The sequence below is a fragment of the Vanessa cardui genome, chromosome 18 (assembly GCF_905220365.1).
Source record: "Vanessa cardui chromosome 18, ilVanCard2.1, whole genome shotgun sequence".
Lineage (NCBI taxonomy): Eukaryota > Metazoa > Arthropoda > Insecta > Lepidoptera > Nymphalidae > Vanessa > Vanessa cardui.
This window is the reverse complement of record NC_061140.1, coordinates 5,107,970-5,134,519: the sequence shown is the minus strand read 5'-3', so window position 1 is coordinate 5,134,519 and position 26,550 is coordinate 5,107,970. Positions and strand designations below refer to the sequence as shown.

Genomic DNA, 26,550 nt, shown 5'->3' with positions numbered 1-26,550 from the left:
CTAGACTAGATATAATCTAATCAACTTTTTCTATATCGACTCGGCTGGTAATCGAACCCGGGACCTCGGAGTGGCGTACCCATGAAAACCTGCCTACAGGCTACACACCAAACCACAGAGGTCGTCAAATTTGTTATGAATAAGTTTGTTGTTGTTAAATAATTGGACTACGTCATTAAACCTTCTCGTCAGAAAGAAGAAAGGCCTTTTTCCCAATGGTGAGACGTTAACGGACTGTTACTCTTATTTAATTAAAAATAAATGTTTCCAAGCTTGTGCACCAATATTCTTGTCTCTTTACCTTATTACCTAGGTCCGCAGGTTACATTTGCATATAAATGGTAAAAACCTTTTTGCTAGAGAGGCCTTATAGCATATATTTGTATAATATTGTAGTTGCAATATTTTTTTTTATCTCGATTCTATCCTTTTTCGTGAACTTTCATAATGTTGCCCTCAATCTCGAAATACGAGAGCGGATTTTGTGGAGCGTTCAATGGCGCCCGCTGAAGTTCCATTTACTAAAGATTCTGGCAATCCTCTTTCGTAAAGTGAGAAATACTAAAAAGCCACCGTTGTACTTTAAAACATGTACTCTCCTAAATATTTTATTTAGTTTGGAAGCGCTGCTGCCTTTTTCAGTAAGTGAATGATAAGCGAATTTATGAATGATAGCTGGTTATAAAACCAGGTGTTAAGAATTGTAAATGATCATGATCTTGCAAAATAAGTCACCGAGATCTCTAAACATGTAAATAAAGTATAATGTACATAGTTTTGAATAGATATTTTAATTACCATCAAGTGACGACCTCCATGATCGAGTGTTGTGTACACCGGTTTTCATGGGTACGCCACTCTGAGGTTCCGGGTTCGATTCCCGGCCGAGTCGATGTAGATTACCATTAGTTGTCTATGTTGTTTTTGGTACCGTCGTTACTTCTGATTTCCATAACACAAGTGTTTCAGCTACTTACATTGGGATCAGAGTAATGTATGTGATGTTGTCTCATCAAATTTAAATCAAACTCATCAAATTTATTATTCACATTAATACTTAGAAAATCATCAAAATTAAAGATATAACGAATTAATCCCAACAATGACAAGATTATGTTAACCTTCGTTGCGAATAAACCGAGCCCTTATTTATAAATCTCACGAAGCATGCCAATAGGGAATAAAACGAAATGGAGTTTAATCTCACCTCGAAGTATTAAGCGACAGGCGAATTATTCAGATTATGACGAGTTTGATTGCCAACTGACCTAAAATATAGGTTGGAATTCTGCCTTCGCGGTGCCACAATGTTTATTAGGTTATTTCGGAATCATACTAAGTATATCGCACGCATGGAAAATATCATGAAATTCTATTTGGAAGTTATAGTAATAAATTCGATTTTTAAATTTAAATGTCCATATATATAAAATCGAAATACCGAATCATCACAGAATCTCAGAAACTTAAAACCCACAAACTTGAAATTTAGTAGATATTTTCCTTGAGGGGTTTAGACAGCCGCTAAGAAAGGATTTTACGAAACTCCACCCCTACGGGGGTAAAACAGGGATCGGAAGTTTGTGTTTTATAAAATTCGTTAGGGCAAAGCTGCAGATTCAGCGATTATATTATATGGTTTAAGAAGTATGTGTTTGTGTCTATTTCTTTCTTCTAGCATATCTTGAATGGTTCATTTGTAAATAAAAATATTAGGTATGAAAAGCCCGACTAAGCTTCCATTCATTTCGCGGAAGTGTTTTCTTTTATAATAAAAATGTTTAACGAATATAATCACTAATGGCAATAAGGCAATCGAACCAATTCATAAAGTTTATACTCATATTGTAACGAGACAGATCTCGTCCTTTGAACACTAGATTTTACAATAGAAATAGTTTTTCATAGGCAGTTCTTCGCTGAACCTATTGATTTTATAAGAACACATTCACGAAAGATTTCAAAAGATTTTCTTTTATAAAAGGGCAAAGGGCTCCAAGGCCTCATTTGACCGTTTACTCCATTATAAGCAATCTCATTTTCTAAATGATGGTGCTTTTTATATTTCCTCTCAGTCGTTTCGAATATTAATGGTAAATTCGTAAAGTAAATATTATTATCGCGATCGACTATATCTCGGTTTCAAGACGAAAGTTATGTACTTTTCCTTGACTTCAAATAACATAGATATGTTAAAACTTATAAGCCGATACTTATGTTAGAGCTAGTCAATGATGTTGTAGTAAATAGATTTGTTATTAACGCGCAAAAAGTGAAGACTAAAAAAGTCCCAATTGGGACGTTTGCCTTAGTCGTTTTACGTAGTAATACATCATAATTACGTGTAAGTAATACATTTTGCGTAGTTAAAACATCTAGTTATCCCTTTTACTTATTGTTTTTATCAAGCTATCCTTTTTAATTTTAACGAAATGTAAAAATAAACTAAAATAAACGGTCCCCGGCGCGGCATGCTTTTTTCTGTTGTTTAGTATGGATATAACATATCTGTTTATTAGAATATCATTGGAGCTAGTAGTCGCCCCCGTTTTAAAGTGATTGTTGCAGTTGTTAGGCAAAAAAGTAGCCTATGTCCTTTCTTGGATTTGAAGTTTGCTTCATACCAAATTACATCAAATTCGGTTCAGTTGTTTGGTCGTGAAAGAACGACAGACAGACAAAGTTACTTTTTAGTATAGATAACATAGATTAATAAATTATTTTATTATTTAAATTTTTTCATGGTTAAAGAAATGCCTCAAATATTTAAATAAAATGGTATGGTCATATTACAATAGGATGTTAAGCTAAGTAAGAGCACCTCGGCAATAGATGATCATGTCGTCTGTTAAAGCTTTTTCTTTATGTATCGAATAGAACAGCTACTTATTTTTTAATTCATCTGCAAGCTTAACTAAGTGATTGTACGGAAACTGTCCCCTAACAGTAATCTGTTGATAAAACCATCTGTATAAATACATGTCTGAATTTGGCAGAGATTTCGCCAGGGGTTTCGACCCGTTGTGCTTACCCCTCGCTCCCGTTCAAGGGGCGAAGGGAATGTGGCTCAAACGTAACCACACCATCGCTAACATGGATATTTTAGTACCTCACAACCGACTTTATTAAATGTCACTTTGTATAAGGTAATTCGGAATTTTATTACACGTTTCATTTAATGGTTTATTTAATAATCGTAAGTATTTAACTGCTATAAAACAATTGTTCTGCTAATTGATAATCTGAATTAACTACGACTAAATTAGCAGAGAATTAAATTTACTTTATTTGTATATTTTAATCCATATATAATGTGGTTAGTATCTATCTTCATTACATATTATATAAAGAGCAATAATTTGAATTTCTGAGCTTCAGAATAACAGACAGCAAGGCCAAAGGAATTAAAGTTATAAACACAAATAGTTATATGCCTTTAATTTAATTAGTGGCACATTCAGTTAGAAATGCTTCGCATAAGTGTCAATGAGTAAATAAGACACGGTAATAGCTACTTAATACAAGATAGCCCATTTACTCCCCATACATTAAATTATTTAGAGTCAAGTCATTTGAGGTACATAGTTTAATAAACAGAGGTTTTCGATACGAGTAAATTCCTCGAAGTAATGTTAGCACTTAAAGCTCACTTTGAAATCTTCTTAAACAGGACGAAATAGTTAAACTATTACGTGATGAATGAGTCTTGTACTGCTTTTGAGAAATTGCTTAAGTAGCATTAGCAAATAACAGCGATACTTGTAATGAAGTTATATCCTACATTACTCATGCCTGAGGGTACTCTTTGTGTATAAGAAAACAACGTTTGTTTTCCGTACATTCATTCATTTTAACGAATCAATCAATAGAAACGAATTGATTGATTATTTTTATAATTAAAGTTAAACACAATTATTTTTGTCTTAAAGTTCGTACCAAGACAATCGTAATACATAACAAGCAATTATATTAAAAACGTAGAATATTCGAAATGGATATAAAAATAATAATATCGTTGAACATCTTATTAAACGGAATTTATTTTTCCTCCGCCGACGAAATCGTCTTGAGTATAATTGAAGTGGAATTACACTTTGAATTTACGAGATTCATCGTCTATTAAACGTCTGCTAAGATTCCTAATTTATCTAATTATGCTAAAGAAATAAAACGTGAATTGTTGTTCGTTAAACCAACTTGAATGTAAAGTAGGCAAAGCCAGTATTAGTGTTAAGGGAACGCATAAAGTATTCCCTGAAGTGGTTTCGCGACAGCATGCTAAAGGAAGGCGGGATCCGTACAAAAGCTCATTCTATTTGTGTACGATCATTATGCGCCAGCACGCGCCTTTAACTGTGTAACAGTATCTCACTCGTTTCCGCTGGTCCTCCCCACTCTTTGCTGCCTTATTTGTTACAAAGCAATTTGTAGGCATATTTTAAAAATATGTTTCTATTTAGAGTTAAACAAAGAGTTTTAATATCTAAATTAATGTGCGTTCGTAACGAGTCTTTTATGTTTATTTTTATTCTGTTTTCCGTTTGCCAACAGATAATCAGGATGATTTTATGAGGGCGACGCGACCTACGGTGTCGCACTTGGTTTTTTACCTTCGAGATGGAATATTCGCATTATGTCGCGTGCGCGCTGCTGCTTCTGTGTCCACTGGCCCTTAGCAGGCACGATGACGACTTCGCCTTCGACAACAACGAAGAATTTCAGGTAGCAATTCTAAGTAACATTCTGTATCAAATTTTGCAAACAATGAAAACGATGATAGCATCGCTATTGTCTTGAATTAATTTAAAACTACAAACAAAACGACGAAATAATGTCTCGAATTTAAATTATATTTTATTACTGCCTTGAAAACGTAAGAAAGGTGAATTTGTCACAATGTATATTATGTATACATCTTTCAGGTGGAGTTGAACGCGAATCATTCAGAGATAGCAAAAAATGGCCTAAGAAGGTTATGGGGTGTTCCTGATACATCGGCCTACGTGGGACACCTATTCAGAATGGAAATCCCTAAACAGGCCTTTTCTGGGGACGTGTTAGCATATAAGGTACCGTATATTGCCTTCCAATCTCGCATTAACCTTTATTCGTATCTTATTTTTTCTTGTCTTTGCAATTTCATCTATGAATCTTAATGTATGAATATTTTTAAATGAACACTTAGTATATAATTTGTAATAAATATTATTTTATATATTGAACTAATTGTGATAATCAGTATCAGTAAATTGTGAATACATTTAAAAATAACTACTTGAAAAATATTAGCAAAATAAAAAACATGTAACACAAAATCAAATGCCCGAAAGCGCTTGGTATGATTTATGTAAAGACCAAAGCTCTAAATAAATGTTACGGAACAGACGATTTGTCTGTGACGCGAATCAAATCGAACCAATAATAAGCAAGTCAACAAAATTGTCGAATCATTTGTACAAACAAAAAAATATAACATAAATACATCGAAAGATTTGAAAGATTATTTCGATCTTCTGTATATTTTTACTATTTAGGTAATATCGTAATAACAAACATCCTTTCAGCCCTCGTATAAAATGTTGGCACACATAAGAAATGTACATATATACTCTCATAGAACTCCGTACTTCAAAAATATATATTTATATGTTTACTGTTATCAAAATATGAATGCTCATTAGAATTCGTTGGAATAATAAGCATAATAATATGTTGTTGTTGTTGTTATTCTACGAGCTAAGGCGAAAAGGAAATTCTACACCAGAATATGAAGATATATTTGATATTCGTTTTCACAAGTAATACAGCTTTTATTTGGAAATATTGTTTTCACTGAATATAATAATACACGAGTTTTCAATTATAATGAATTATTTTAATATTAGACGGACATAATTAATATAAAAAGATCTTTTGTATTATAAGGTAATTGGATAAATGAATCTTCTTTTATATTACAAAAAAGGTATACCTACTATTAAATTCACACAGTATTAATAATAAAATTTAGCTGTTTATCATTTTCTCAAATTAAATACACGCTTTTAGTCTATGTTCATTAATATTTATATGTCCTGTGTGGTAGTAATCGAATTTTAACTCCACCCTTTTTTAAATTAATTAGTAGGTAATGTATTAATTAATTAATTATAGACAATTATTTTTTATTTGTTAGTTTATTAATGTTAAATTTTATCACGACTGAAACGCTATTATATATTACTTTTTGAAACTATATATTATTTTACAAAAGAAAGCTCTCCGATGCATTTATTACATTAATGGCCTGTAAATATCCCACTGCTGAGTTGAGGCCTCATCTCCCTTTGAGGAGAAGGTTTGGAACATATTCCACCGCGCTGCTCCAATTCCGGTTGGTGGCTACACATGTAGCAGAATATCGTTCATATTAGACACATGCGAATTTCCTTGCTATGTTTTCACAAAAATAAAGATAGATAGATAAACACAAATTTAGCGCATGAAAATTCAGTGGTGCTTGCCTGGGTTCGTCCCCTCAATCATCGGTTAAGATGCAAGCGTTCTAACCACTGGGCCATCTCAGTTCACGTATACTTATACGATGTATTTATGGTTGGAGCTATCTATCTATTCATAGTAACCTTGGTAATTATGATAGAATCATATATAGTCCTTCTATGAATACGAAACGTAGGCATAAGGCTATAACGCCACCCAGTTCCACTTCCGACTTAGTGGAGATTCATGTCTTCCGACACATGCAAATTCTCACACGATCATTGTCGCTGTGAATCAAATCAATTGGCCGATTTATATTCACAATTCAGATATATCGTGAGCATAACTTGGTCAATTGAAACTCACTCGGGAACTTTTAATAAAGATTTACGCATAGTATTATCATCAATCCCTTTTGGTCATTTCGATTGGTATTTTATTTATTTAGGTATTTGTACACCAACTTCTGTCTGTTCTGTATGTATGTTACGCTTGCACGGCTAAACTACTGAAGCGAATTTGATGATGATATTCATCATACCATAAAGATTGAAGCTCAATAAAAGACAGACTGCTTTTTTATACCAAAATCCTACAATCGTTACAAACATCGGTTGCGTTCATAAAAAACTGATTATAGCTGTATAATCTATCGCTTAAAATTTATGGTACATTGCCAAATTAATATTGTCTTGTGAAATTATCTAAATGATTATTTCCATTAATCCACTATTTGCAAAAAGAAACGGCAAATGCCATATTAAAATATTAACGAACAATTTGATAAAAAAATAATTAAGATGGTTTTTAAATATTCTGACATCGATATAATCTCTAGTTGAAATACTTATACTCAGCACCACTTTCTCATTAAAAAAACTACCAAGTAAATAATTATACGTAAATCCAATAACCTTTAACCACACACGCAACCAATATACTATATATACACTTACTCATTACAAAAGTATATACCGCAAATATATATAGGAATACTTTTCTATTTTATCTTTATTTTTCTTTAAGTCCGAACTGTTTATTATATGTGTACTCCTACTTATTGTGTTGCGCTTATAATGAAAAGCGGGGCTTCCAAACCTCAGGCATTATTACTTAAAAGGTGTATTTTATTGTAGAAGTAATATTTATATATATATTAAAATTTAGGTTAGAAGCGAAGATGGAATACACATGCCCAGCTGGCTGGCCGTGGATACAAAGCACGGCTTGATCAGCGGCGTGCCTCAGAAGCAAGATCTGGGCGCCCATACCTTCACCGTTATCGCGCACGGTCGTACGCATGGCTTGACCGCTACTGACTCTTTCACTATTGAAGTAAGTTGTACTGAGGTCTACAATACTCATTTAACTGTATTATAATTACACTAGATCATATTTAGTCAAGACTTAATGTTCGAAGCTTAGTTATAAAATTTAAGAATTTAAACAGCCATCCCTATTCGCCATCTCTTTTTTAGGCTATAGGTTTGCGGACCAGTTTATAGGCCACCTGATGGTAAATGATCATCACCGCCCATAGACAATGGCGCGGTAGAAATATTAACAATTCCTTACATCACCAATGCGCCACCAACATTGGGAACTAAGATGGTATGTCCCATGTAGTCACACTGGCTCACTCACCCTTCAAATCGGAGCACAACAATACAAAGCACTGTTGTTTGGCGATAGAATATCTGATGAGTAGGTGGTACTTATCCAGATGGTCTTGCACGAAGCCCTACCACCAAGGAGCCGTATCATAAGGTCTCATACTACTACTAGAATAATTTTTTTACTAGAATAATTTTCGGCGAAAGTATTTTACCTTGTCTGTCAACTTCCAGTGGGCATAGTAGTCCTGCTCTGCTTGTTTCCATGACTGATGATATTCATAAGACGGTCATGGTGTGAGACGGTGTAGAGTACAGAATCCATTCACCATCTACGAAAACAGTAATTAAAGATGCTGTTGTATCATCAAAAATAACTGACATTAATATAAATAAAATCAAGGCGGGAATCGTGATTATATAAGAGACGATCACATAAAAAATAGAGTTTGGACTAACAAAAATGTTGGTTCATTTCGTATTATTCTACTCTGCATACATGGCTCTATTTAGATTTATTTAACATTAAAGATGTCAATCTTAATTTTCAGGTGAAGAAAGCGGACGAAAAGCCACAGTCCAAGTACGGTACATGCATCCGGAACGAAAATAGACTGGTGTTAGTGATACTAATAGACGGAAACTTCCACAAAATATCGTCTCGGCAGCGGATTAGAGCGCTCATGGAGTTGGCGAGCTTTATGGCGCTCGATGGCGTAAGTTTTGCTTAATACTATTATAGATGGAAGTTAGACGAACGAATCTGATAGTCTATTGAAACGGAACGATACGTTCCGTACATCGTCAATACATCGCCAATCATTAAATATAAAATATTCATTCATAAATGTTCATCTATTTTATTCTCTACATATAATGAACTTGAACTATTATTAGTGTAATTACAGGTACACGATACAAAACCGGGTACCCAAAGCGGATAGAGTATTTCCAATTAATTTATTCTTAACAAAAAACAAACACAGAACCAAAACGTATTATTGAATTAAAAATATCTAACATAAATCTCGCCTTTTAAAAATATACTATAAAGATATCAACGTGATAATATTTGTATTATAAATATGAGGCCTCAAATAAAATAAAATATAAAAACTTTTTCAAACACAAGACACGTGCTCGTTCTAATTTAATGTTAGTAAATAAATTCAAAAGAATTGTTGCGTGTGCTCGCGACCTGATTAACGGTGGTATGGTTAGCAACAAAAGCTTATGAAAAAATATCACGGCGTATAAAATTATTTGTCAGTCGTGTTTTATCGAAAATTTAAATAAATTATGTTAAGTTAAACAGTATAAGGGTAAACATAGCGTAACGAAAGCAAATTTCCTGTACTGTCTTCATCAGGGCGATTAAGCGACGGTGCTGAATTCTTTTATATAATTTAAAATACAATAGATTATCTTAGATCATCCACGTGCTATGTTCTGAAGCCGCTAGTTTTTTCGAACGATATTTTATAATAAATTATTTTCGATTTCAAAAAAATAAGCAATATCAAAATAACGTAAACATTATATTCTTATATATTGTATATTCTATATATTATGTATTCTTAATACTTTATATGGTGACAGTGATATTAAATTGCATTGTAATCTGAAGAATTAAAGTCAACATATTATTGAGAACTATAGGACTATTCTGTAACAATAAAATCTAAACTCACCTCAGAACACGATAGTGAAATGTCAGAATGAGATATTTGAAGTTAAACAATATACATATATCAAAATGGCGTATCACTGATGGTCCGTTTTAGTTGTAAGTCTCGTAAGTAACAAACTAAGTGAATTCTTATAGAATATCTCTATAGCAGTGTTATTCTGTATGAACTCATATCATACTCATGAAATGTTTTAAATTCCATTGATGGTACTCTATTTTAATACGTGCATATAAATGTTATAATTGGTATAATCGATGTCGCAAATCATTCTCTGTCGTGTAACGTTCGTTTTCAGCGGTGAGTTACTATGTCGTTTCTCACGATAAACGTTTCTCCTTGATTGTAAGTATATTCGCGTGCATAGCTCGCATGCTTATTCGCATTAGGTACCTTCGTGGTAGGCTTTTATTGAATCCGCTATAAATTGTAATTACATTACCCTTCTTTGCAAGTATGTATGTTGGTACGTAAACTTTTTTTTTTTTTTAAATAACTCACTGCCTACAATGAGCAGCTTTGATCTGTGAGAGCATTTTCAAAATCACCTAGTTAAATGGAGTAGAAAATTTGAATTTATATATTCGTCATATGGATTTTGATGTCTTACAACTAACATATTTTCCTAAAAACGTAAGCGAAGCCACAGACGACGAATAATTATCTATAATTTAAGAAAAATCATTCGTTTTCATTTACAATTTGTATACATTTTCAAAAGTAATTAAATAAAAACGATGACTTAAATAATTTTAGTAGTTATTGTTCAGAACACAACCATACCGAGTATTGCTACTTGGCGGTAGAATATATGAGGAGTATAACCTACACACAACTATAAAAAAATTAAAAAAAATTAAATTAAAATTAATTAATATAATTAATTAATTAATTAAATTAAAATTAAAACTATTAAAAGCTTCATCAAAAGTATAACACCTCGCCTCATTGCCTCCACTGGTGACAGGAGGGCTGGTTCGTTTTTTGCCCAGAGGATCGGAATTGCGATTCAACGGGGAAATGCTGCTAGCATTCTTGCCACCATTCCACGCGGTCAAGATTTAGACAGTTACTAGTTTTAGTTCATATTTGTATATATATATTTAAGCATTTAATGTTGTTAATTCCCACAACACAAATTGTTGAATTCAGCTGCATATAAAGAATTTACAATACCACCCCAGTTAAAAAATATATATTTTCATGAATATTAAATGGTAAAATAACAGTAAAATCAATTATTTGAAATTTAGGACGAGTTTTGGATGGAGCCGTACAAAGCAGAATCAGCCCAATCGCACACAGTTCTCATGAGCGGTTCCGGTACCACGAAGAGGAGGAAAAGCGACGCTACCACCGCTATCTATTTGAACGTAAGTTACCATTGAACATAAGACTTTTTTTCCCGCTGGAAAAACGCTTTACGCGCTTCCCCCACGTGATGGAAAGTGGGGGGGGGGTGGCACTCCCCGGGTTTACCCACTAAAAAACCAGCGTACCCTCTCCGTCTATCGGCGGACGAAACTACCGTGACGAAATTGAACGTAATACTAATACAGACGTAAACATATTTCAAGTATGGTATAGATTTATTTGGGTATAAACGATGTCTGGATCGAAAATAGCTAACCTAGGACCTTAAATAAATGGATTAAATATTGTAAAGGGCATTGTTTATATATGTACTAGTAAAGTGTAAACCTAATAATGATTTGGTGCATGTCAAAGTGTCCTATATGTCTGTATTATTTATATTCCAGGTCGGCTGTGGAGAGAAGCTATGGTCCCGGCATAAAGTACTGGTGGCAGGTCTGAGGGAACAGTCCCGAGATGGAACCCTGTATCAGTTGCTGCGATTGCCGGTTCTCGGTTGGCGATTGATTGGAATCAAACCATTACCTCGGCTTAAGAGACAGGTAAATAAATACACACACACACACACAATGCAAGGCTCTTACACAACTACACACACAGCATTACATTACACAATCACAAGTTGAGATCCACGTCAGGTATCTTCAAAAGCGTGTCCGCTACGAATAATAAATAAATAAATATGAGACAACATCACATACATTACTCTGATCCCAATGTAAGTAGCTAAAGCGCTTGTGTTATGGAAAATCAGAAGTAACGACGGTACCACAAATACCAAGACTTAAGACAACATAGAAAACTAAAGAACTTTTTCCACATCGATTCGGCTGAGGATCGAACCCCGGAGTGGTACCTATGAAAACCGGTGTACACACTACTCAATTACGTAGGTCATCAAAGTCATAATATTCTTCTAAGTAAGAGTGGGCTAGGAAAGCGTGGGATGTTTTGGCATTTGTAATTTGATAGTCGTATGTTGGTTTTTCCAGTCACCCCTCGACGAAGGTTCCGGAGCGTACGACACGTACGACGGCGACGACGACGCTGACTACAGCGGGTACGACGTCGAAGAGGACGACGACTACACTGGAAACATTGACGTCGGAGCCATCCCCGACATCGTGAGTAACGCTCTTACACTATTAACTCCTCGCTTATTAATTATCACTACAATAAATGGAATAATGTTGTAAGTAAAAGTAACCAATGGATATTTATTGCAAAAGTGTGATGTGTGTACAATGCTAGTATTTGTTTTAATGTTTACAATGTTGACTGTCTTAAAGTTATAAAGTCGTAAGTGCTGAATTTTTCTAAAAGAAAATCGAATAGACTTCTCTTTATCAATAAATAAATGTTTATGTATGATTATACAAATTATCTAAGAAAGTGTTTTTACATAGAGTTACTCTACAAAAAAACTAAAACAAATGGGCCTGATTCATTATCTTGGTGTGAGTGACAATGACGTCCTAATAACGTCATACTCTTTACTAGTGTGCCTGCACATAATGGCCGCTATTTTTCGACTCGTTTAAATTTTTTACTATCTGTCTAATATGGTATTAATCGATTACATTACCATTAATTTTTTGGATATATTTTATTGTGTATTTAGTTTTTTCACATACTAGAAACTTCACATATAAACATGATATAAAAACCACAATTAAGTCAAGTTCATGTTTTCGAATGTATAATTATTAAAGCGTTTGATTAAGTTTAATTACAAGCCCAGTCAGAGGGAAAATAGGAATACATCTAATTATCCGATGGTTACCTTTAGTTATACATAATAATTATTATTCCATGAACATAAAATCTTTACTATAAATGTGCATAATGTTTTGTTTCGATGTGTCCTTAAATATATGACATTGTTCACGGGGAATAATTGGATATTGGTGTAAATAATGGTTGCTTTAATCTGTTGTCCCTCTCGTTAAATTTTGTTGTTAATATTGCAGTGTTATTTAATAACTAATGTGTTCTTAAAAAGTTGTTCACAAATAACTCATTCAAAATCATTCCGCATTTACACTTTATCCATTATCGTATGCATAAATTAAAAAATAAATGATAAATACGATCAATTAAATATGATTTTGTTAAAAATAAATATTTCCCTTGTTTCTGTTATAATTTTGTCATACATTACGATTTAAAGGACGATAAATATTGCATGGTACCCTATTATACTCTGGCAAAGGTAAAATAAAAAAAAATAAAAAATAAATAGTAATCCTCAAGTAATGTATAGTATCAAAATAATACATATGTTTAAATATAATGTACTTTAACTCTTTGCTGGATTATAAAAGAACTAAATAATCTTATAGAATGTTCCTGTAATGTTGCCATAAAACAAAATTTGTCATGCATAGCCCCTGAAATGAGAATCATATTTTACATTCATTTATTCATTGGAAAATCATTCATTACTTTACTTTTTAATTATGCACATCATATCATTCTTAATAAGTACATAAATAAGAAAATAAGTACATAAGTAGAAGGCATCTGTACTATTTTTTTAAATGATAAATATAGCTTAGAACATACCGATCTTCCTAAAGTGGTTTCCAATGAATAATTTTTAAGGATATTTCAATTTTATTAACATATTATTAGAAATATATTTAGAATATTAAAAAATAATAATTGAATAAATACTCCCTTTATAATACGTCCTACTTGCTATATTTCCTTTGTTTCGTTGTTTTAATAATTTTGTGAGGTGTTGCCATGTGAATTGACATTTGACATGAAACATCATCTTTGTAATAAGACGAAAGAAGTAATAAATCTATATTTAGTTTCCAATGGGACAAACTATTCTAGAAAATTGTCCATTACTGTTAATAAAATTGTATTTGGAATGTAAGTCTTGCACCCTGAAATCACTTATCGTAGCATAAATATGGGAACCACTGCATGGAATGTTAATTTATTTTCTACAAAAAAAAAACTGTTGGATATCCTAACTTTCGGTTTCGTAAGGCATTTTAAGAATATTCCCTTACCTAACTTACCTAAAATTTACCAATTAAAAATTACTCTAAATATGCTAAAGGTTCTTAACTCTTGTAGTACACTTTGAAATTTTCACTCAATGGCCTTAAATCACGCAATTTTACTATTGCTTACAATTAGGTAGAATATAAAAATATAAAGTGCAGATTTAATCTATGATTCGAGTTTAAACTTAACACATCAAACTGTCATTTGTGACGTATTACATTTTTTTTACATTCGAAAAGAATACACTCATACAACATTATTATTTTTCGACATTAATAATTACTCATTATAATGACATGTCTAACTCTTGTTTATTGAGAGTGGTTTATTGGAGTATTAGTAATGTTATCTCTTCAGCGTCCACACGGCGGACAGATAACATTGCTAGTATGAGAACTGGGTGGCAGTACTAACGTAGTGTGTACCGCGCGGCGCCAGGTGGACGAAACCCCCAACCCCCCGCACCCACACCGCCACCACCACGGCCAGCCCGACTTCGCGCCACACACCACCACCGACACGTTTCAGACCGAGCTCACCGACCCGCCGACGACGACCCCTCCCCCTTCCCCTCCCTCCCAGCCGCCCCTCTCGACCCCCCCGACCCCTCCGCCCGCTCCCCCCGACCCGACCCCCTCGCAAGCCGCGACGCTTCCCACAGAGGAATACACGCGCACGGAGACTCCTGACTCCGCCTCTACTAATACGTATACCACGGAGGTTTGTCGTAACCTAATCTCCAGACTTCCTTTGCATGTTTTTCGTGTCCTTGTCTTTCGTCTTCAATATTGTGTGTACGATTGTGTGGTGGTTTGTTTGATATCGTTTTGTCTTTCACTTTGCACGGCTAGTTTTGCGTGGTGTCGATCGAAGTAACTTTCTAATACAAAATATGACCATAATATATTTCTCACTATATATTACTGACATTTTGGTTATCATCATTATTATGTATCCTATACATTATTATCAAGAAAACGACAGAAAGTTACAATTAATATAAGCATGAAATGTATCTTGAGTAGATTTAGTGAAAAACATTTATATTTAAGTTTCACCATATTGCTTTATCAATTACTAAGATTCCTTTATATTGTTTCACATCTGGAAATTTATCCAGCAATTTATTTATACAGATATTTTATTATGTATTGTTTTTTTATCACAAATATTTGCATTATATAGATTAGATTGTAGCAGCATATATGATTTGGCAGAGTACCCAAGTTAATAGCCACAGTAGTTTTTATTCTTAACACAGCATTTTTTGCAGAATTTTGTAATTTTATGAAATTTTAAACACGTATAATTTTGTACAGGATCACAAAGTGAAAATAACTCCATACTCGGAGTCCGCGTCCGAATCCACAAACATCAAATTCTCAAAGGAACCAATATCGGTCAACCCTCGTGTGTTAGTAGAAGAACATTCCCCTATCGTAATTGTACCGGAGGAAATAACTACGTCTACGGAACCAGAACAGGTATGTGAATTGACGTTAATATTTACTATCACCATCTAATTCTAACCTCACATTTTGTAGACTGTTGATATTGACACTAATTTATCTGTCTTGTGTGGGTGTGGATTTTCTTAACATGGGTTAGAATAGAAACGGACGCCCATTTAAAAATCACATTGTAATTTAATCTGTAAATACATTGAACTAATCTCATGGACGTAAAGACAAATGACTGAAATTTGAGTTCATATATTTCCGTCAGGCAAAATTGGGTACAATGCGCGCGAAATCAGAATGGGATCCGACCTTTTGAAACTGAGATACTTGTGGATTTTTCCAAGAGCAAAATCACGAGATTTTTTATGGTTGTAAAATTATAATTTCTTTATCAGACTCCTATTACATTAGCACTATAAGTAAAGGAAAAGAGGACACCCGTTCTGTCCGAGTCGATGTTATTTTTCAAAATTTTTTTGTTAACGCTCACTCGTTCGAGATCTTTTCTGAAATAATATGATCGAAATTCTGTCCCATTCTCATAGTGCGTGAAATGTTTGAATGTTTCTATAAAGACTCCACATTTTTCAAATGGCCCATATGGAAAATCAGTCTGCGACAAATTTGTCTTCACGTCCGGAAATCACATCACGTTGTGAGCGTCCGCATGGCACTTTCAGCAGACCGTTATAATACGCGCGTCAAACGAACTACCGCCCGTGTCGTCTGAAACACCGACATCGCCATCGTCGACCGAAGAAACAGTAACAGAGTCGATGACCACCCCCTCGACGACATCAAGCACTACAACATCCACATCGACAACGACAGAAACAACATCAACATCAACAACGACGTCAACAACGCCGATACCCACAACGATTGTGACAATTCCAACGACAATACCAACAACAACTCCGACACCTGAAATTACAACTCAGGAAGTAACCAAGCAGGTCTGTGAAGATAACATGGTTTACTGCATGCCACAGATAATTTATTATCAACAGATGTTGAAATGTAAAAACTTTTTTCGATTAGACTCCTTGTTTAATTTTCGAACATGGAAAATATTGTAAGTACTAAATGAGTGAAGTGTATATACTTTGTGCAGACAATTGTATAAATCAGACTGGTTGTTGGTTGAACTGGGATCTGTTTTGGCTAAATGATTAATTTTCTAACTTATCTTTATTCTAAATTCAAAAAAATACGTCAAGATTATACATAATGTTATTGGTGGTACAAATATACATTTTACAATATTAAAAAAAACATTACTCAAATACCGGTTATATCACTTCATTATTCTTTTCACCTGATGGTTATACAAACAAATTTTACATAGGATTAATAATAGTGGTGTCGGTAGTTTACGTTTACAATATATTTACTTATTTTTTTTTTTTTAACACATATAGTTCGTGTAATGACACAAGCAAACTGCACGTTACAGGAGGTAATATCATCGACGGAGCGGTCGAGTACAATAATCGGTAGGACGACGGAAACCGTTCCATTCCCCATGCCAGTCAACCAACCGCCCACGCTCAAACATCATATGAAGAAATTAGCGATCACAGCTGGCAAAGCTTTCAGGTATGTAACATGTATGACTGCTGGAAATGTACCAAAATCACCGAAGAGATGATTCATGATACGAATATAAATGTAGATATATCAACGAGCGCCTATCTAAGTTAATTTATTACTGTCATGCCTTAGTATAAGTAAGGCTCGCGCTTACAAGATTACTCATGTAGTGTTCGTGTAATGATCCAAGGGTAAGGTCAGCAAAAAAAATACAAATTATATAATATTTGTGAAGTTTATTTGTACGCTGATGATTTATGGTGGAGGGGCGTGCCTCCATGAGTGAATGGATTCGTACGATCTTCACATTGTTTCATTATCAAATAAATACGTTCCGCTGATAAACTATAAATAAGCGATAATCGTGTTTGAAATGTATAAAAATACTATTCATAAAAATAAAGATATATGTAATTGTAAATCTGTTGGTACGTTTGTCAGTCCGAATGTGATGGAATTTTGTATGAAGCGCGCTGAAACCACAACGAGGGACACAGCTGGCTATTTTTTAAGCCTAACACTTGACGACTCACCCCTAGATCATAAGAGAAGCCGCGTTCGATAACTAGTATATAATATTCTTGATGTACAAAAGGCTCTCTTTACTTCAGATATATCATACCAGCCGACTTGTTCACTGATCCAGAAGAAGGAAGCAATCTCACGTTCACCATGTACGAAGCTGAAAACGTCCCGCTCAGCAAAAACTCGTGGATTCAATTCATTCCCAGCGAACGAGAAGTCTATGGATTGTGAGTAGTCTTAATTGCATTTTATAATCATAAAAATGCCTAATAAAATAAATAAATTGTAAACCACGATCCAGATTTTTAAAGTTTCCGTAAAAATATTCCCAATAGCAAAGATGATTCTTAATTTAAATATTATTTTCAGTTTTTTTTTAAATTCTTCGCGTATTCGACCTGCATGGTCGAGTGGTGACTCCGATTTTCATGGGTACGCCACTCTGAGGTCCCGGGTTCGATTCCCGACCGAGTCGATGTAGATTATCATTAGTTTTCTATGTTGTCTTGGATCTGGGTGTTTGTGGTACCGTCGTTACTTCTGATTTTCCATAACACAAGTGCTTCAGCTACTTACATTGGGATCAGAGTAATGTATGTGATGTTGTCTCATATTTATATTTATTTATTCGTTTTCTAGACCACTAGAAGCGCACGTGTCTCGCTGGAACTTCATCGTAGAAGCACAGGACAGCGAAGGTCTCCTCGCCCGAGGGCCGCTAGACATCACGGTGCAACAGCACAAGAGCGGGCGGACCATCAATCATCAGTTCATCATGCAATTCAAACTCCTGAAACAGTTCAACAACGTCATCGACTGGCAGATCCGAGCCCTGGAAGGCATCGTCAACTTGTTCAGGGATACGGACATGGATCACCTCACGGTCCTGAATGCGACCCAGAACGGGGATTTGTACGAGTTCGTGTGGACTAACGACACACTCCCGAAGGATCCCGCCTGCCCCATGGACGATATCAACAGGCTCATGAAGGTAATACTTAGTACTATCGTGAAATGGGAATATTTGCAGTCTGGTCCCAGATTTTGGTACCCGATTAGGGAAGTAAATATAACAATAGAATTTAATATGAACATAAAATAAAATTAATTTTAGTTGGTGACAGGGTTTTCTGCAAGCCCGTCTGGGTAAGTGCTATCCACTCATCAGATATTCTACCGCCAAACAACAGTACTCAGTATTGGTGTGTTACGGAAGAATGAGTGAGTCAATCTAGCTATATGATGAGGAATGATTAATATTTCTTAAAGCGCCATTGTTAACGGACGTCAATACATCCCAAAAAGTGATCAATTAAAAAACATACAATTATTTAGTATATCACTCCTGGATCAAGTTAGGCCAAATATGGGATTCAGGCAGGAATATTACAGGCACCGAATATTTATTCCTTTGAATTTCGAATGATATTTATGCATGAGCTGAGATGGTCCAGTGGTTAGAACGCGTGCATCTTAACCGATGATTGCGGGTTCAAATCCAGGCAAGCACCACTATATATATGTGTTTAATTTGTGTTTATAATTCATCTCGTGCTCGGCGGTGAAGGAAAACATCGTAAGGAAACCTGTGTCTAATTTCATAGAAATTCTGCCACATGTGCATTCCACCAACCCGCATTGGAACAACGTGGTGAAATATGTTCGAAACCCTCTTCTTAATGGAAGAGGAGGCCTTATCTTAGCAGTGGGAAATTTACAGGCTCTTTTTTTTTAATAATATAAATATGAGACAACATCACATACATTACTCTGATCCCAATGTAAGTAGCTAAAGCACTTGTGTTCTGGAAAATCAGAAGTAACGACGGTACGGCTTTTACTTTACTTTGCTTTTATGCATCCTTACAGATAGTCGAGTCGAGATGGCCCAGTGGTTAGAACGCGTGCATCTTAACCGATGATTGCGGGTTCAAACCCAGGCAAGCACCGCTGATTCATGTGCTTAATTTGTCTTTATAATTCATCTCGTACTCGGCGGTGAAGGAAAACATCGTGAGGTAACCTGCATGTGACAAATTTCATAGAAATTCTGCCACATGTGTATTCCACCAACCCGCATTGGAACAGCGTGTTGGAATATGTTCCAAACCTTCTCCTCAAAGGGAGAGGAGGCCTTTAGCCCAGCAGTGGGAATTTACAGGCTGCTGTTGTTGTTACAGATAATGGAGTCGGAGTCGGAGCGCGGCGCGGCGTCGGCGGGTCTGGCGCGCGCCATGTCGCCCGAGCTGGCCGTGTCGGGCGTGCGCTGGCGCGGCGCCGGCCGCTGCGCCGCGCGCGCCCCGCCCCGCGCGCCCGACACCTACCCGCCCGTCACGCGCAACCAGGTCGACCACCTCACCGCCACCGTCGGACACCTGCTCGTCTACAAGGTGCCCGAGGTGAGACGCCCCAACAACCCCCCGCGTGTTCCGTCACCAACTCACGAGGAGCATATACATATCTATATACCTGACGACCTCCATGGTCGAGTGGTGTGTACACCGGTTTTCATGGGTACGCCACCCTGAGGTCCCGGGTTCGATTCCCGGCCGAGTCGATGTAGATTACCATTAGTTTTCTATGTTGTCTTGGGTCTGGGTGTTTGTGGTACCGTCGTTACTTCTGATTTCCATAACACAAGTGCTTCAGCTTCTTACTTTGGGATCAGAGTAATGTATGTGATGTTGTCTCATATTTATTTATTTATTATTTATTTATTTATATACATTGAGTGAGCCAAGACCACTCCCCACGTGTTCCAACAGTAACTCACGCGAAGCATATGCATATACATACATACGCCATGTGCATTCTCCTCCAGGATACGTTCTTCGACCCGGAGGACGGCGGTACTCGAAATCTGCAGTTGTCGCTTCGATTCAGCGATCGCTCCGAAATTCCCGCAAACCACTGGCTCCAATTCGATGCTCGGAACCAAGAATTCTACGGTCTGCCCACGTCTAACGATGAGAGAAGCGTGCATTACCAGCTGGTAAGTAATTAATGTTGTCTTAAATTTTCGTACCCGTGACCACGAACGCTGTAAAGTGCTCGAAACGTCGGGATGTTAAAAATAATTAATATACGCGATTCAAATCCGTTATAGCTAGTTTTATTTTGGTAAGTAATTAATTGATAAATAACATTTTTTGCAGTTACAAAACTTAATATCAACTTCAGACTATAAAATATCAAAAACAAAAGTTTTAGCTGTTATATACCAATTCCTCGTTTAAATATTCCAGATCGCCGAGGACTCGAGCAAGAAGAGTGCCTACGACAGCCTGATAGTAGAAGTGGCGAAGGCTCCGACGATCCGTCCGACGGTCGAGTTCCAGATGACGATGGACCCGTCGCCAAACCTCGTGGACAGCGCCACCAACAAGCGCAAGGTCGTGGAGAAGCTGGCTGCGCTCTTCGGCCAGAAGGAGACCGACAACATTCGCATACAGAGCATCACGGACAATCCCACTACGATCATTTGGTAATTATTGTATCGTAAATTTGATTAGTGGACCACCGACCCCAAACCCTCCTAATAGTGCTGCTTTCGATATTATCTTATTAATTTGACAAAAAAAATAACGTAAAAAGAGACCCGCTGAGTTTCTTTCGCCGGTTCTTCTCAGGTCAGGGTGTTCCTTTTTCCGAACCAGTGGTAGTGTTTATTTGACAATCAATAAGTAAGTGTAATGCTTTTATATTGAATAAAGGAATTTTAGTTTGAGTTTGATATAAATGTACTTGCTGGTACAGTGTATGTCCTAAAAACTATATTCCAATTGAAGAAGAAAAAATAAACAAATCTTCTTTCACACGATTTTTAATATCTCAGCTACGAACGCTATTAACAGTTCTTGACTATTAATAAGTCTATTCCTCTAAATGTCCGCTTTCATTTTACTAAACTACGCTATTTTTTCGAAAATCCATAATGAATATCATCGATTAATCAAGCTCTCGATGATATCGTGTCAAGTCGATATCAAATGTGTCCCCTTCTGATTGGAATAGACTAAAGACGTCATAATAATTAGTTATTGGATATAATGTACCCTCAAAACCTGCAAAGTCCTTTCTAAGCTTTTCCGATTTATATTGAAATGGAATAACACTAATGTCAAAAACAGCATAATTGCGTAACCATCTCAAATAATTTGTAATATAAATGTCCAAATCTTTTTTCAGGTACAACACAAGTCTACCAATGGACAGATGTCCCAAGAGAGAAATCGAGGAACTCCGGAAAATGATCATAGTCGATGAAAGGGGAGCGATCGGGGGAAACCTTCGCGAGAATGTCGATCAGATATTCGATAAGGACCTCAAAGTGATGTCGATCCGCCTCATTCCCCTGGGACTCTGCGCCGATCAGAACACAAAGACCACCAAGGCTCTGGTCCCGATACAGCCGGGTACGAACTTGCAGAACAAAGCAACGAACGCCAGCCCGGAGTATTCGGACTATTTGGTCACGTTTGTCATCCCCGCCATCGTTATCGTGTGCATGATCGTCGTCGCTGGAATTATCGCTTGCGTTCTGTACAGAAGACGGCGAACCGGTAAGAATCTAGTACAATACTAACTAAACATATTACATCGATATAGTTGGTGAGATGCAATACGCCCTCTGTTGTTTCACTTTGAAACTATATTAGTAACTCTAATCGTATAATCAACCTTGTGTGTTAGGTATGATATATAAATTAAATTAGTTATTGATCTCGATTTGGATGTACAGTAGACAACATATAAAATATTACAAAATCGCTAAATAGTATTAAATATATATAAATTATTAACGAGTATTTTAACTATAGCGGATGCAAATTCTTGACACGAAAAAGGTGATTTATTAATTAATCATTTAGAGCACTTCAGTTAATTTAGTATATTGCCGTTTTGTTTTCTTTTTCCTTACTAGACCTGGCTCCTAGATTTTTAATGTTCGCTTAATCAAACGATATTATCTCTGCACATATCTGTCTTATATTCGCACTTGCACTAAAATGCTAGAATATTTTCGCAAGCATTGTTCGCGCTACATAGTCGGTGTATATATTTTAATACGACTGCATTTAATAAAATTAATCTTATGAACGTCAGGTAAAATGAGCGTCGGCGACGAAGAGGAACGTCAAGCGTTCCGTTCGAAAGGAATCCCTGTGATATTCCAAGACGAACTCGAGGAGAGAGCTGATGCGGAACCAGCCGACAAAAGCCCCGTCATCATGAGGGAGGAGAAGCCGCCCCTACTGCCGCCTGCGCCCGACTACCGCTCGGGGGAGGACGCGCCCTACCGCCCCCCGCCCCCCTTCGCCGCGTCCCGCACCCCTCCCCGCCCTAAGGCAACCCCCACATACAGGAAGCCCCCACCATACGTCCCACCCTAAAACTGCCTACGTCCAATAGTATAGACACCCGTTTACATTGCGCAGTTATAGGCGAAGCTAGAAAAGTCAGATCGATAATCTCTGAAATTCAGTAAGCTCGTAAAAAAACTTTGGCTTTGATGGTTGGCTTGAGATGGAAGACTTAGTATATTTCCCGTTACCCCATCGCGATTATCCTAGCTTGTCTTGTGTGCGTAACTCGTTGAGCGGGTCTAAATATTGTTTCTCAAATTTTTTTTTGTTAATAAGGAAACTAGTCGACCCATTCGTTTACACCTGTTCGATTATTATTTTCGTGAATTAATTCGGTTCTATTAATCAGTATGTAGTATTTTTAACGAGCATTTACGAAAGTTTAATGTTATGAATGCATTTATTACGAAAATTATTGTAAACGTAAGATAACGTAAACGAACCTCATATCGACTAAAAAGGAATTGTGCACAATTAAATGTGACGACGAATTTCTTTTATTGTAAGTGACGTCACGAAGTAGTTTGAAGCGTAGCTGTGTGCGTATGTCTATGATGTGCGAGAGTAAAGTACTTCACAATAAACGCTACATTAGAATGTTATTGTTGAGGTAGGTAATGTTACATTAGATATACGGCGTCGTTATACGAATGTGTTTTCGTTTGTAATCGATTGCTTTTAAAACAGATGAATTAAATATATACGTGATAAAACTAATCGAAAGATATCATGAAACAATAATATATAAATAAATATTTAAGGCTAGACCAAAAACAGTTCATTACGTGTGTTGGCTAAATGCGTGCCATTGTTTGAGAAATGTTATGTAATAATGTATTTTAATGGACATATCGAAAATGTAACATTAGCCTTTAGCTTAGTTCTTCCATACACAAATATATTAGGCTATGCGTGCGTGTATGTGAACTTAGAACACAAAATGATGTATTAGAGAGATGTTATGAAACTAAGACTAAATAAAAAAAGCACACACGTTTATATCTCTGAATATGAGAGGCGAGCTATCGCGTTTCACTTAATATATTAGACGCTCCGATAACACGGAGTCGCAAATTACGAAATATTATTTTTTCGTTAAGCAATTTTTATTATCGGTCAATAAAATTGCTCACGCAATTATTTAAATTGAATATACAACAGTAAGTTAAACTTATAATACAATTAGCTGGCGTGTACATTATAAATAACATGAGTTATACAACTGACCTTAGTTTTAGGCTACGAATAGATATTTTTTAAGAATAAAATATCATTTTGTACTTGTCTAATTATTACCATAGGCGTAAGATTAATCAAATTATGTAAACGATAGGGAATTAAACGAAATGAGCTATAAAAATAACTTTTACTTTGGATGTATTTTTTTCTACTGTATACTCATTTAGAATTTTTGCATTTATAGATCTTTTTAGTGTTATACAATTTTATAGATCAGCTAAAATTTTCTTTTAATTATATTATATTATTATTTCTTAGTAGTTGTACTTAATAATGTCCATATAAAACCGAACCATTTTATTATAATTTAATGATATACTTATGTATGTATGACAAATATTATTTTTAAACACTTCACATCAAAACGCACATAATTTATGTAATTATTGAGTTTTTCTAATTTAATAAAATGGTCTAGTGATTTGTTTCTTTTATTTAATACTCTGGGTGTAAAGGGCTAATTAACGAGAGTGTGGTATAATGAAGCCATGCATGACATTAATTAAACTTTATGAAATAATTAAATGTTTAACGAGAGTATAGTGATGACTGTCGAATTTATACTACATGTTTTCCATGTTTTCAAAATTAATTTAAAAATGAAGTCATTTTTAAATAATAACGTTGTATATACAGGGTTTCTCTGAGGGATCGCATCAGAAATGAGGTGGTCCGTCAAAGAACCAAAGTCATCGACATAGCCCACCGGATTAGTAAGCTGAAGTGGCAGTGGGCTGGTCATATTTGTCGCAGAACCGACAACCGTTGGGGAAAACGCGTTCTAGAGTGGAGACCGCGTCTCGGCAAACGTAGTGTAGGACGTCCTCAGGCACGGTGGAGTGACGATATACGCAAGGCGGCTGGTAGGAGCTGGATGCGAGTAACCGAAGAAAGACCACAGTGGCGTGCACTTGGAGAGGCCCAGAGCCGTATTTAAAGGTCTGGAGGCCCCCGGGCCACAAAGCAGTGGGGGCCCTAGACAAACAGAAGCGTGTACAACCTAATAATTATATTATCATGAATTAATTACTTTTTTATTTCAATCAGTAAGCTATGATTTATTTATAACTTGGTAACTTTTAAAATATTAAATAATAACAATATTATAATTTGGCTATATCTTGGTATTTGTTAACTTGCTGAAAACTGTGGCCCCCACTAATGTGGAGGCCCCAGGGCAGTTGCCCCGGTTGCCCTCCCCTAAATACGGCCCTGGAGAAGCCTATGTCCAGCAGTGGACGGGTACGGGCTGTTGATGATGATGATGATACAGGGTTATTGGTAATTCGACGTACATCCGTTAGGAGGTAATAAGGGTGACAATTGACAAACAAGGGTGGTATTTGCAATAATTTTAACCCAAAAATGGTTCACTTTAGGATCATGCATATGGGATGCATGATCCAAAAGTGAACCATTTTTGGGTTAACTCGTTTTTAGCTTTTTTCAAACTTTGTCAAAAATGCCACATCAAAAATTTATTAAGAAAAAAATATCGACAAAAATCTATTTTTTTCTTCTGATTTATAAAAACGAATAAACACAGGATATTTGTCAACATTTAAACAATCATTATCGGCCCAAATATAAAAATGGGATTCGGAAAACGATGTTATTTCAATATATTTTTTTTTTATTTTTTTCGTCAAAAATGCCTTAAAAACTAAAAATAATCATTCTATAACTTGTTCTGCAGATTATTTTAAAAATATAACTGTTTTCTTAGCTTTTCAAAAATGTATAAAAACTAGGAAATTATTTCAAAGCAGCCGAAATAAAATAATCAGAAAGATGCTGGTGGGAATTCGTATTCGAACATGAACGAATTTGTACTAAAGGTCGCCCATTAAAATTCCCACAAAATTAATTAAAAATAATATCCAATGTAAAAATTCTTATTTAATTACTTACTTACTTAAAACAAGTTTAGAGTAAAATTTACATACATAAACAGTTCAATAGCTAAGTTATAAGTAAGACATTTTGTAATAAAGCTTAATTAAAGTTTTAATAAGTGAGTCATGTCTAGTAGATATCTATAAAACTAAAACTCTTTGAAACTGAGCACTGTACACCCAGCACGTTCGACAGTGCATTATGCAGGATTCTATCCTTATCATTATCCTCACGAAGAGAACCCTGAAAGAAGAGTTACTTTTTGTTAATTCTTGTCGCCCGCGGTCCACTT

At 35.6% G+C, this 26,550-nt stretch overlaps 1 protein-coding gene across 6 annotated transcripts in view; it reads left to right on the top strand.

The window, feature by feature from the left end:
- LOC124537662 (dystroglycan 1) overlaps positions 1-24,783 on the top strand; it is a 100,164-nt gene extending 75,381 nt beyond the window's left edge. For 4 of the 6 annotated variants that reach the window (XM_047114573.1, XM_047114574.1, XM_047114571.1 and 1 more), the window contains 17 exons: positions 4,552-4,722; positions 4,923-5,069; positions 7,648-7,815; positions 8,645-8,809; positions 11,035-11,154; positions 11,542-11,697; positions 12,148-12,279; positions 15,499-15,663; positions 16,320-16,595; positions 17,096-17,238; positions 17,844-17,984; positions 18,397-18,748; positions 19,938-20,156; positions 20,579-20,749; positions 21,003-21,241; positions 21,946-22,319; positions 22,864-24,783. In XM_047114573.1, coding sequence (XP_046970529.1) covers positions 4,618-4,722; positions 4,923-5,069; positions 7,648-7,815; positions 8,645-8,809; positions 11,035-11,154; positions 11,542-11,697; positions 12,148-12,279; positions 15,499-15,663; positions 16,320-16,595; positions 17,096-17,238; positions 17,844-17,984; positions 18,397-18,748; positions 19,938-20,156; positions 20,579-20,749; positions 21,003-21,241; positions 21,946-22,319; positions 22,864-23,150 — 3,360 coding nt within the window. In that variant the 5' untranslated portion in view covers positions 4,552-4,617 and the 3' untranslated portion in view covers positions 23,151-24,783. The remainder of the gene's footprint in view (positions 1-4,551; positions 4,723-4,922; positions 5,070-7,647; positions 7,816-8,644; positions 8,810-11,034; positions 11,155-11,541; positions 11,698-12,147; positions 12,280-15,498; positions 15,664-16,319; positions 16,596-17,095; positions 17,239-17,843; positions 17,985-18,396; positions 18,749-19,937; positions 20,157-20,578; positions 20,750-21,002; positions 21,242-21,945; positions 22,320-22,863) is intronic. The other 2 variants (XM_047114575.1, XM_047114576.1) reach the window with 2 other exon arrangements.
- The last annotated feature ends 1,767 nt before the right edge of the window (positions 24,784-26,550 follow it).